At 39.3% G+C, this 13,450-nt stretch overlaps 2 protein-coding genes across 20 annotated transcripts in view; both read left to right on the top strand.

Annotated features, from left to right (window-relative positions):
- Positions 1 to 647, top strand: part of si:dkey-13n15.2 (protein transport protein Sec24C) — a 65,324-nt gene extending 64,677 nt beyond the window's left edge. For all 3 annotated transcript variants that reach the window (XM_051950909.1, XM_051950908.1, XM_051950910.1), the window contains one exon: positions 133 to 647. In XM_051950909.1, the coding sequence (XP_051806869.1) occupies positions 133 to 273 (141 nt within the window). In that variant the 3' untranslated portion in view covers positions 274 to 647. The remainder of the gene's footprint in view (positions 1 to 132) is intronic.
- A 4,542-nt stretch (positions 648 to 5,189) lies between these two features.
- The window catches only part of camk2b1 (calcium/calmodulin-dependent protein kinase (CaM kinase) II beta 1), a 94,914-nt gene continuing 86,653 nt past the window's right edge, over positions 5,190 to 13,450 (top strand). For 10 of the 17 annotated variants that reach the window (XM_051951346.1, XM_051951344.1, XM_051951345.1 and 7 more), the window contains exons 1-2: positions 5,193 to 5,487; positions 12,645 to 12,739. In XM_051951346.1, coding sequence (XP_051807306.1) covers positions 5,426 to 5,487; positions 12,645 to 12,739 — 157 coding nt within the window. In that variant the 5' untranslated portion in view covers positions 5,193 to 5,425. Of the gene's footprint in view, positions 5,488 to 12,644; positions 12,740 to 13,450 lie in introns of all 17 variants that reach the window. The other 7 variants (XM_051951341.1, XM_051951339.1, XM_051951333.1 and 4 more) reach the window with 3 other exon arrangements.

Genomic DNA, 13,450 nt, shown 5'->3' with positions numbered 1-13,450 from the left:
AAATGATCCAAGAAAAGAAGAGAAGCAGCTTGTTTGCATTTTGTGAATCAGAACTTAAGATCCCCATCCACACCAAAGTCCCGTCAGGATAAATGAAGCACGTCGAGTGTTGACTGTGCGTCTCTGTTTCAGCTGTGGGTGGTCAAACAAGGAGACACCTGCGAGGAGGCTCTGCAGCGCCACCTGGTGGAAGACAAGAGTCCCAACGGAGGAGCGTCCTACGCAGACTTCCTCTACCATCTCCACGTCAACTCTGTCCGGTTGCTGCAGTGACACACACAAACACTTTCACCGACTTCTGTGACATCGTCTTCTACACAAGACGACACTGCAGCTGATTCACCTCAAACGGAAAGAAAAACATAATAAGGAACAAAGTTTATTATTAGACATTATTGTAATTTACAAATAGAGAATAAGGTCATGCATAAGGACATCACAATAGATACATACTTCTATTTATTTAATAACTGCTGTGATATAATATGTGTTTGTGTGATGACGGGTTGTTTGTTGAAAATATGTTTACGATGTTGATTGAGATGTTGATTTGAGTTCTCAAATCTCTGCCTGGGGTTTGTGTGTATGTGTGTCTAGGTGTGTGGATTATCTCCAGTAAACAAATAAAGGCTTTAATTAAACCTTGATTGAAGGTTTACATGTTTTTTTTTCTCATTAGCGGCATGCTGGTGAAGTTTCAGACGTCATCTTCAAACAGCACATGAATATGTGACTCAGGAAGCTGAAAGGGCAACTGTCTAATCAAATGAAGAGGCTCCTAGAAGTAATTGTCTGCAGTTATGCTGCTGCAGAGATGTAAAGAGCTGAAGCATGTGGCTGAAGCTGGACATTGGGTCTTAATGCATGTCAGTCTACCGTGTCAGCATGCTGACATTTGCATTTTGGCACTAAACACAAAGTGCAGCTCAAGGAAGACATAAATTGCCTCAGATTGCAAGTGTTCAGTCTTTTTTTTTTTTTTTTTTTTTTGAAGCACTGGACAAAATTTTCCACATGATGGCACTAGAGGTAAAGTTAGGAGAGCACCGCAGCTACAGTATGTCACTTTATCCTCCTGCAAACTGAATTTCATGGCAACCCTATCAACTGTTTCTCAGACATCTCCCCTCAAAATGACAAAAGGGAACTTGAATGGAAAGCTGCATAAAGAGAAAGAAAAGTACTTTATTCTGCAGGCATTTTGGGCAATTTCCAGACTATAAGCCACTACTTTTTTTCTCATGCCTTGAATCCTGCGGCTTATACAACGATGCGGCTCATGTATATATAGACTTTTATGGGCTAACAAGCTTCATACCGTCAATATGTTCAGCCTCATCACATCAGAATGAACTTACCCAACAGGTCACAGTGGACACTGTTCAAATTAAATGCACTCACACTAAATTCTTCAAATCAGTCATTTTGGGCTTCATACACACATACTCATGGAAAACACAAGAAGAAATGCATATGATGCAGCTTTTAAGTGAAAGGCTTTGATCTGGCTGTTGAAGGACGAAATGGAGCTGCTGAATGTAAGCTTGGCATTAATGAATCCATGGTGAGACGTTGGAGTCGGCAGCGTGAACTCGATGCGTTTTACTGCTCTGTTAAGGCTGGGTTATACTTTTTATACTTTAGAGAGCAGACGCCAGCCCATTTCACTCCACAGACGGTGAAAGTTGACGTGATTATCAGTTGTATCCGCGCTGCATCAAACATTCAGGACTTTGTGAGGGCAGCTGGAGTTCAGTTGTGTTCAGTTTCCTCTCAGAGTTGTGCACATTCTCAGATAGATGTTAATATGCTGAAGCACGCTGCAGTTTATTAGTCCGACTTGGACACTGTTCCAGTATGAGGCAGTCAACAGTTGAGAGATGTTTAAATATGAACCCTCCTCAGAGCTGTTGGATTCATTATTGTAGTGAAGAGTTGGTTTCCAGCACTTTTGAGACTTCCTCATACAGCAGACATTCATCCAGGTGTCTCACCTGTGCTGCAGACAGCGTCTATGTAATGTGGAGGCAGAGCTGCCAGTGTGAGACACGAGCCTTTAAAGGAGCAGATGAAGACTGTTTGGATGCTCTTCCTTGAATCCCTGCACACGTGTTCAGCTGCATTTTTCCTGCTAAACTGTTTAAGGATCATTTTAACCTGAGGGTGTGAATATGCAGGAAGGATGATAAAATAACCTCATATCATTGGCATGCGTTCTTTTTTTAAAATTGCAAATTTTTAAATTTTTTTATTCTTTATTTTACCAGGTAAGCTCAGTTGAGAACAATTTCTCATTTACAATGATGACCAAGAGGCTCCAGCAGGAAGAAAGATATTACCTTCAATTCAAGGAGAATGTGATTCTTTTTTATAAGTCTTGGAACCTATTTTATTGGATTCTTTGACCCCCAAAATGTGCACTTTGTCACCATGTTTGTCATTATAGCTTTAGCAGAAGCAAAGATATGGGCCTCTCAAGTATGGTCGCCGCCGGTCTTCTGTCTTAGACACAATAGTTGATCAATTTTACTGTATTTACTGTGACATACATCCACAGATAGGCCCCGAATTATTCCTACCTGTGCTGTATTTTGATTTATAGTGAATTTTGGTTGGATCCAGTGTTCTTTTTTCTGGCTGGAAATGACATAAACAGATGAAAAAAGATATTAAAACAATATGTTTGGGATCTTAGTGATGACTTCAGCAGTTTTTAAAATATATTTTACTGAAACTTCCATGCCCCCAATTACTCATTGTCACCTTAGTGATCAATAGCAAAGCCTTCATTTGGCATCGAAGTCATGAAACGGTTCTTACAATTGCTAACGATTTTTCTGCATGTCTCCATTGAGGTTTTCCACTTTTCTTTGGTGATGATCTCCAGGTCTTTGAGTTCCCTCCACAAGCTAAAGCTGGAATTCAAGGTTGTCCTCCAACTTTTAAACCTTGTTCAGAGGTGTTGGTACAGAACTGCTCAGATTCACCAGAATGCACATTTTATCCGGTCTTCTGTGGTCTACTAACACACCAGCAGTGATCAGGAAGGCTCAAAAGAGACTACACTTCCTTAGACTGTTGAGGAAATGTCACCTGGAGGCAAATCTGTTGCAGACTTTGTATCGCTCCATGATAGAAAGCATACTGCATCACAGTGTGGTGTGTTGTTTGTACAACTAGTGACAGAAAAACCCTGCAGAGGGTGATAAGGTCAGCACAGAAAATAATCGGCTGCCCCCTGCACTGCCTGGAAGACATTGCGAACTACTGTAGTCTCAACAAGGCAAAGCAGACCTGTCTGACCTCTCACACCATGGCTGGGGTCTCTTCAACAGAAACTCTGCATGCTGGACAAACTGGCTTAGGAACGGTTTTTATCCGTGAGTTAAATTAGGCTTTTAAACTTAAAGGAGTAACCTCCACAGATACTTCTAGACAGCTCTTCTTTTGGTCAAACATGGGCTTTTATTGTTCTTTGCATTTATTACTTTTATTATGTCATACATGTTGCATAGTTGTATTTTCAAGTGCACTATGGGGAGATGGTCACACCAATTTTGTTGTACAATTTTTATGCACAGTGGAAATAAAGCTATCTATTCTATTCTATTCTATTCTATTCTATTCTATTCTATTCTATTCTATTCATCACAGTGTTAATGCATTTCTCTCTGCAGTGTTTTGTAATTAATCTTAATAAACAGACTTGAATCCAGATGAACGCTCGTATTTTCTACACGCACGGCGGCGCGTTTTTGAAGGCACAAACGAGCGCTCTCATGTTTGCCCCTATTTGGAAATAACGCACCGTGCAGGCGGGAGGTGTGTTCGGTTACGTTTTCACGACTCGCGGCTGCGCGCTGCGTCCGGCAGAGGGCGGCAGAGAGCGCATGCTCCACCGCTGCAACCGGTGCACGCGGACTGCGTCAAAACAGACTGATGAGCACGAGACCCGACAATAGGCGACTGTTCCTTTCAGCGTAAAACAACAGTCCTGTTTTTTTTAAGGATAGAATAGAATAGAATAGAATAGAATAGAATAGAATAGCATTTGATTCTCATTCAGAACATACACAGTTGGTCCACCTTTGAATTAAATTTCGGTGAATTTGCTCACCATCAGATTAGTAAATTTAAAAAATCTGTAAAATATCAAACTATATAAAATATATACAATGTAAGCATTTTAAAGTAATAGCAGGTAAATATGCGACTTCTATAAAATTCCATATATTATTAACATGGATGGCCATGAAAATGAATTTAATTAAAATAATAGCAAATTTCTGTAGCAAACATGTACACAAAGCTTATTCAAAATGTTTTACAAACACAGGTCATAAAAATAAAATAAAACATGCAGGAGATCATATTTATTTAATTCTATAATTTAAAAGCAGTATGGATAAGTAATGCAGTATTTTTTTGTAGAAACATTAAAAACTGATCGACTTAACATTTTTAAAATTGCTATTGTTATCATCATTTATTATTATTATTGTTATTATTATTAGTAGTAGTAGTAATAGCAGTAGTGATATTGGTGGTGGTGGTGATCTGGGTCTATTATTATTAGTGTTTCTGTTACTTTTTAAAATTTATTTTCTTTTTAATATTACTAGCAGAAGTGGTAGTAATAATTCTTTTCTTATTTTTATATTTGGATTTTATTATTAACAACAAACTAGTTTCGCATTGTTATTATTAGCAGTAGCAGTAGTGATAGTAGTATTTTATTATTATGTTAGGATTTTTATGATTAAAATCATACAGACCAATTTTGTATAATTTCTATATTAGTATTATTATTATTAGTGGTAGTGATAATAGTATTAATGGTGGTGGTATTTGTATTATTTTAAGCTTATTATCATAATTTAGTATAATCATTATTATCATGATTTTTACCTAATTGCCCCTCGGGGATAAATAAAGCTGTTTTCTGATTTTGATTCAGTCAATTATATTATTTGTCCATAAAAAAAATTTAAATTTGGGGCTATTCAGAAAACATTCCGTTTCTAGCCTCTGTTGTACAAACACAAGAAAACGACAAAATTGTTCAAGTTATATTAAGCTTTTATTTTTTGTTTTGACAGGCTTTTATTGTGACAGTCCAGGCCTTCCCCGGTAGCGCCCAGCTCGGCAGCTTGTTAACGGTTCTTCAACTCTGAGCTCCGACCGGAGAGAGAGAGAGAGAGAGAGAGAGAGAGCAACAGCAACACCCACCGAGCCCGCCTCGTCCTGATATATCAAACCCCTCCGTCACCCGGCGCCTCCTAAACGGCTTTCCACCGCTCCAACGGCCGTCTAGCTGCTGGGCGGACCTGTGTCTTTTTTTAACCGCACATATTTAGCTCCAAAATCGAACAGTTTCGGAGTTGATTCAAGAGAAGAAGAAGCAGAAGAGAGACAGGGGAGAGACATGGCCACGACAACCTGTACGCGATTCACAGACGAATATCAGCTATACGAGGAGCTGGGAAAGTGAGTATCTGGGTGGTTGTGCCGCTGCTTTAATGCCTGACAGGAGGGCTGGTTTCCCCCAAGAACCGAGCCGAGCTGAGCGGCTCCGCAGACCGGCGGTTCTGTGCGCGGCTTTTTCTGGATGACAGCTCTCAAAATACGCTGCTGCCTCTCAGTCAGTCAGTCAGTCAGTCAGTCAGTCAGAGTCCCTCCAACACTGTTGAGCTGCTTTCTAAATATTTCCTCACTCTTCTTTCGAGATCTCAGCGGGAAAAGACGCAAAACACAGCTGATATTTACAATTTTATATGCACCTGATACGTATAAGCAGCAGTGTTTTGCGGTTTGACCATTTGAACCGCACATGAAAATAACTGCGGTTAATATATAGTGTGTTTTTTCTACTTTATGAAAGATTCCTAGAACTACAGATGTGGTTAATATAATTTAAAAATGGTTGCACACACGAACATATCAGCCTGTCATGATTAGATATCTTCTGACATCTGCTGCATTATGTCAATTTAAAGTTGTGCTTTATTGCTCATTAGCCCGTGTGAACAAGTGACCACTCTTTGTTGCAGCATGGTGGCAGATAACACAAGATAAGACAAGATAAAACACTGCAGTGGCATCAGTCAAAACAACTCCTGTTCAGCTCTGCTCATAACTCCATTCATTTTTTTAATCTCGCGTCTTGAAAGAGATGTTTCAAAGTGTATTGTAGACGAAAATCTTGCTAAATATTTAACAAATATGCTTTAAATTATACATATGTTGCATCATTGCAGTCTAAATCCTGTACTTATGCATCAAAAAGTTCTAATCTAGTGCCATAGAGATTAAAATACCATAAAAAACAGACAAATAAGTTGAGTAATGTCACTTATATTTAATTTTTGAGCATCAAAAACAATATGTAAGATAATTATAATGATGTCAAAGGAGGTATATAAAGTTCACCAACCTCATTTCTGAATGCTGGAGATATTAAGGTCTCGACACACCAACTGCTGTAGAAAGTCATGCATCAGACCTGCTGTTGTTTCATTATCATGCATATCATTGTGGTGATAAGTGCCATGACAAGAAGGAGCAAAGTGCACAGATTGTGTTGTATTTCTTTGTGGGTTTTGTGGAAAAATTAAAGCCTCTGTTGTCACTGATACCTACGAGAACTTACTGTATATCTGCAATAGGAGGTTTGTTTTTGAATATTATATTATCATCTGTTTCAGGATATATTACTGCTACTATGCAGGACTTTTACATGTAAATGAATGTCCGTTACGTTCAAGCCAAATAAGGTCACACAGTTTTGATAAAGCCTATAAGAAACCACTTAAATCTCACTGTATCTCACAGTATGCTGGAGACTTAAATGTGAAGTGTGTGGTGATACTCATGCACTGTGTTTTACATTAACCAGCAATGACTGGGTTGCTGATGGTCTTGCAGATAGGGACACATTGCTCTACTGCATTTGTAGCTTGTGTAAGTTGGCTTGGTATCCACGTATTCTGTGCATATAAACTAGTCAAGCAGGCACACTTATTCTGTTGAGGCGCAGTTGCAGCACAGGGGTTTTGCACGGACTTCTACAAACTTGGGGAGATAATACAATTTACATCACATGAAACCTTGTGTACTTGCTGATGTGGTGAAGAATAATACTGACCTAATACTTAGAGGTCCACAATCAGTTTTTCAGTGCACAATATACCGTGTTCACCATTTTGTAATGTTGTCCGAATATTAAGTTGCAACTGTTGCACCCTATAAAGTGCACTCAAATTATCCCGCAATGCACTGTGAAAAGTATTGTACAACCAATGGTCGCTAACCAAGTAATATGTAGCGTCATGCACTGCACTGAAGAAGAATAGCAGATGAATGAGAGAGCTAGGTGAAGAGTCTTGGCTTTTCCACAGATTTCTGACAGCTGTTGTACATCGTTAACACACATTTTCTACGGAATCTAACTTTTCTTCATGTGTAGCTTGTTGAAATGACAACAGACACAAGACAATCCATGAGTTATGCTGCAAAAAATATTCAAATTAATTAAAAATATTTGCGATAATATGTTTAATGGATGCAGAATGTTGAATCACAGCAAAAAAAGGTGTTTTCTTTTACTAATTTTGGAGAATACGCTTAATATGAATTTATCTCAAGAATGTCGGTTCCTTTGCTCCTATAGCCTGATACATTTTAATTGAGTGATAGCAGTGACGTAATTACTAGACTGCTTGATTGTCTATTTTACTCTAAATGGGACCACAATCTCCAAAATGAACACAATGCTGCAAGCAAAAAGTCTTGAAACTGGCATTATAGACCATAAACTCAACAGGAAGGTCGAGGGAGAGGTAGAGTATTAGACTTCTATACAGTCAAACTTCTTTTAGTCGCCTCCTGCCTATTGATTATAAAAAGGATTCAGGGTAAAGGCAAGTCCGTATTGGCTTCACTCTTCAGACCTGGAGGCCACATCCTTCTCTCATATTTTCAAGGAAAAAAACCCATTGGGTTCTCTGTATTTCTTTAAACCAGTTGCAGTCATGTTGGGTGATGCTCAGCCCAGGATGCAGCAGCGGTGTCCCAGGAAAATAGTGTTGAGGGGAACTTGTTTGGAGGCAAGCACTGTCTTTGTCCACTTCGACATAAAAACTAAGCCGGTCTGCCTTATTGCAAAATTTGCCATTTTCAGTATGTAGATCGTGGCTTGGATGTTGTTTTGTGTCGCGAAGGAAATTGTGAATACGATAACACACAGATAGTGAAGGGGAGGAGAATAGTGTGTGAAATGGGCACCAGAAATCTGCCAAAATGTGACTTTGCAGTGGAGTTTCTAAGGCATTATGTTCAGACAACAGTAGCTGAAATTGAGCAGATCATGCTGGAATTTGGGAGAAAAACAAAAAAAGAAATTTGTTTAAAACAGAAACTCAGGCAGACAAAAGCGTTGCATGTTTGAGAATGACAGGCCAAACATGTACCAACTAAAATGTTTGATCATGATTGTAAATGATTGAATAGCAGTGATAAGAATGGTACGCCATGCATGAGATATTTACTTTTGTGTATTTATACACTTACTTTCAACCTGCCGTGTACTTCTGCTTTAAGTTGATGGTTTGCTGTTTCCTTGAATGCCTGTAGAAAGAAGAAGTTATGAAACTAACAACATAAATGCATTTTTTTAACTATAATTGTTACTTCAATTGCTGGTATCAGTTTAAGATTTGTATAATTTACAGGTGATAAAACCCTCTGAAATGGCAGCCAGAATATTCAAAGACTCCCCTTTTTAAACGTTCTGACGTTTGATGTACATTTTAGGCATTAACAGATGTTGTGGCAACTCATTTCTTCCAAATGGTAGTATAATTCACATTGAATATGCCAATGTTTAAAGCTTAATCAAAGAGATTAAAGAACGAATACTCCACTAAAAGCCTTATTTTAAAAAAATAATAGCACTTACTACTTGTTGGCTTGAAAAGTGACTGTGGAAAAAATACTAGGTTGACGTGAGGAAGACGGTAACTTCTTACGGGAAAACTAGTTGGAATCAGCCATGTTTTCATATATTAGTTATGTGTTAAAAACAGTCCTAGCAGTAGATGAAGATGTGCATTTATCCTCATGTTGGAACATACTGAGTATATGGATTCATTAGAGCGTAATGAACTGACTTATTTATTTTTTTGTCGTGAAACTGGGTCATAATTTCAGTTCACTGCAGCCACACTACAAGACACGTATTCTTCAGAGCTTACACTTCCAGGAGGTGAGTGTTCGATGCTCTCTTGACATGTTTTTGGTCTATTATAGTTGGTCAAGCATAAATAATTGGACTCCTGCAGAAGAGACAAGGATCAGGCTGATTTATGACACTTCTTCCCTGTCGTGCACTTTCCATCCCATAAGTAATAAATATTGTTCGTAGAGATTGTTTTGCCTGCCTAGCTTCAATATACCCCACAGCCTGGGAGATTTCCTGCTTCGGTCCTGGCTTCTGATTAACAAAACACACACACACATAACTGACTGGCTTTGTTGTGTTCAGATAAATCTCAGCTCCTAACAAAATCCACCCCAGTCAGAAACCACTGGCTTTGAGAGAGAGACTAATCTGCACGCCCTGCACTGCAAACTATCCGTCATAGGCCGATCTTATTATTCACCCAGCCACATTAAGCTTGGAGGAAGGAACGCAGGTGTGAATGGCTTGGCATCCTTACGATAACGCTCTCTGTAACTTTGTAATACTAATCCAGCATCTGAGGAGAGCTAATTATTGTGCGCTCGCTCTCCGCTGGTGTCACTTTCTTAGCAGGGCTGGTGACATTTAAGCATCTTGCCTTCGCTTTAGTGTGTTTATCCCATTTATTGCAAATAATGTCAGCCCAGCTTTGCTGCAAACAGCACCGCATCAGCCTAAATACGCTTAAATACTGGTATGGGCCTTTAAAATGAACTAACTTCCAGTATTTTCACAAGAATGTGTTCTTTGATAGTGGGATTTGGTGTGCTGTTTGTGTGATGTTGATTAGAAAGTGCTTTTTTATGAGTGCAAGCTCTAAAAATATATGAGTTTCTCTTTATGTGGATCATTCCTTGAATTTCTCATTAATTAGAATACAGTTGTTCAGGAAACAATACACCAGGGAGGATTTTCATGTCTAAGAACAACAGGCACACATCCATGAATGTAGCTTTCTGCTCGTTCTTCTGCTACGCAGCTACTAAAGAGAAGTCTGTACAGAGCTCTTTTTAACTTTAACACATTACCCTGCTTGTCTCAATTAGACGTTAAACTTTAGAGTTTAGATTTACACATCCTACAGAACATAATACAGGGACGTAACAGCACACCAGTAGCTCAGAATTATCTGGTTACAAAACCTCTGACTGCAAAAGGCATCGTTATTTGTTTCTTTTCTCAAAAATAATGTTAGGTCCATTTAAATCTCAGCATTCTGAATGTCAAACTAGACTTTGTAGAGCAATGATTCACGACTTGTTACCTTATTTAACTGTGTATGTGTGTTAAAGCATATTTAACCCTGATGGTAGATACTTACCTCACAGAGTGTGAACTTTCCAGGCACAGCTGTGGAGTTTGGTGTCAGTGGCGTATGTTTGCCAGTGTGTGTGTGTATGTGTGTGTGTGTGTGTGTGTGTGTGTGTGTGTTTTGCTGGTGTCCATGCAGTGAGTTTCTTGCTTTTGGATCCTATTTCGCCACAGAGCACATGGTCTCGAAAGACAAGCAGGTCGATTCACTGCATTAACTGGGCAGTCCTGACCCCTGAGGTGGGACATTTTAGACTCGCTTTAGTTTGTTGTTGTTTTTAATCGGGTCCTGAAAAAGTCATGAAGTGCCCGGTGTTTTGTACTGTGTTTTGTGTCTTCACATAGAAACATCCCCCCAATGTCTGCTCATCTGCTTTGAAGGTCATCTGGTCTCACATCTTTCACCTTTGACCCTGACCTTGTTGGTTGTTTGTAACTGGCACCAGCCAACTTTTCACTGTCATCGCTGGCAGTTTCAAAGCCGGCTAAACCGACTAAGGCTGGATAAGACTGTGAAAAGAGTTTTTGAAGACAAACGCTGGTATTCAGCATGTTCAGATGTAACCCTTGTGTGGCCTAATCACTTGCCACATTCTGTATTTCCAGTTACAGTTTAATTTAATTGCAGAGTTATATTTCGTGGAGCCACATAGCTACAATGGCAAATGTCAGCTTTCGTAACACATAACAAACTGGCTGAAAGTCTGTATTTAACGGCCCAGTTTATTCCTCTCTCTCGCATGCCAACATATGTGCACATTATTTAGAATATGCTGACTGTGTAAGGGGTACCTCGTGGGATCTTATTAAGCAGACACATCCACGCAGCATGGTGTTTTATTATAGCTACACCGCAGTTAACGTATGAGAGGTGACTCAGGACTGTTATGTATTTGACCTGGAAAAATGCTAGTTGAGCAAAAACTTGTGTGTGTTCTGCAAAAGCCATTAAGTTAGACAAGAAGAAGAAGAAGAACTTGGAGTTGATCTGTTTGCATTAAAGGTCCCAAATGGGGATCCTGCGCCTTCACTGCAAGTTGCTTTCAGAGTAGCCATTCAGAAGAAACTGCTGCTACACAGTTTACTAGCTTTATTTACTTTCAAGAGCTGCTTCTGCTAACTCTGAAATGTTTCAGCCACGAGCAAGAAACACCAAATGTTCTGCTGTTGGCTGTAAGAGTGAATACAAGTATATTCATGCACCACTAGCATCTAAAAACCTGAAGATCCAGTGGATTATTTTTTATAAAAATGGAAATGTCACCACAACAATAGAAAATCCTCTGTGTTAGCATGTTGTGTGGCTAATGTGACAGACGTTAATGGTACTAGTCCGCAGGTCCGAGTTCTGAGGGAATTCTAAACATTTAGACAAAGTCAAAACTCTTAAGAACCATTTGAAACCAATAAACAATGACTTGGTGGGTTATTGTGTTTTTGTGTTACCTGTTTTGTTTTTGTGTTGCCTAAACTCAGCTGCTGTTTACATCTGTTTGCTTCTCTCCTGCTCTCTGTGTTCGCATAAACTGTATTAATACCGCCAAATTCCTAACAAATTTGTTCTCATTTCCATGTATTTCTGTTGTCACATGGAACAGAAAGAAAATCCGTCTTAAGACTAAATGTTATATCCAAGCTGTGGCTCTGCACCACTGAAATACAGATTTTATTACCACAACATTGTTCAAAACAACAGCTGCACTCTGAATTTGAGATAAAGTTAGAGGCGATGGAAAGTCTTGGTCTCACACACTCAGTCATGTCCTTGCCTGCTGCTCAATGGTCAACTGTTTAGCTCTTTGCTGTCAATCACAGGGACAGAGAGAGTCTTCTTCCTGAATGAGGGCAGCAGCAGGTCAGCTGCATTTAAACCTACAGAGACAGTCAGTTTTGAACAGGGTTAAATCTGGCAGTTACACCAGCATGGTGAAATAACTATGTTTTCAGTATTTTTTATGATAAATAAATACAGCTACTGGAGAACAAAAGATGTTATTTTAGCTAGTTTTCAAATATCCACCTGCTTGACTGTGGCGTTTGACTGAGTTGTCCCTAAAGCATACAAGCATAGTAAATGTTTTTCTGTGTTTTACAGGGGAGCGTTTTCAGTGGTGCGCCGATGTGTGAAGCTGTGCACAGGACAGGAGTATGCCGCTAAAATAATCAACACCAAAAAGTTATCTGCGAGAGGTAAGCCCATCTCGTTTCAGTGTTCATCACAGGTATAGCCATTCCTACCAAAGCCCATCATTCACAGGAGCTCAGACCAGTGGTGGTTTGTAAAGTGAGGCCTCAAACAGAAGCAGTACGATTGACTTTTACTGTGGCTTCATTTACTAAAAGTACAATTTGTAACCATGCAGGTATGACTAATTTGTTCATAGTTTCGCTGCCCTTGCGGTCGCCTCCCCACCTACAGTGTAGACACTTATGTAAGCCAGATCTAACAGCAGGTACCCTATCAGATGGTGGAGGACAAGATTTTATCACATTGCGGTCTGTATACAACAAAAAGAGGACAATGGAGCAGTTAGAGAAGCGTGTGATAGTAAAGTAGAAGTTAGTAATGTGGTATGATGGCCTTACAGTGTGCTTTTCTCAGCACCTTGTACTCTGTTAGAAGCAATCAAAGCATACAGCATCACCTCTGTCACTTTTTGCTTATTGTTGTGGGTGTGTCAGTGTGTAGAAGCTAGTCAGTGTCTTTCTCCATGGCAAACTGTGTTTGAATAAGCAGCAAGCTCAGTAGGGCTGCACAATTAGGGCCAAAATATTCCCAGTTATTTCGATAAAAATACAGATCATGATTATTTTTAACAACTATACAATATTTGCAGGGGCAAAACATTTTGATTGTTTTTAAAAAAAAAAATAAACAGACATAGATGTTCTACTACATTG

This window comes from Acanthochromis polyacanthus, chromosome 7 (genome assembly GCF_021347895.1).
Source record: "Acanthochromis polyacanthus isolate Apoly-LR-REF ecotype Palm Island chromosome 7, KAUST_Apoly_ChrSc, whole genome shotgun sequence".
NCBI lineage: Eukaryota > Metazoa > Chordata > Actinopteri > Pomacentridae > Acanthochromis > Acanthochromis polyacanthus.
Note: the sequence above shows the minus strand (reverse complement) of the source record. Positions and strands in the feature narration are given on the sequence as shown.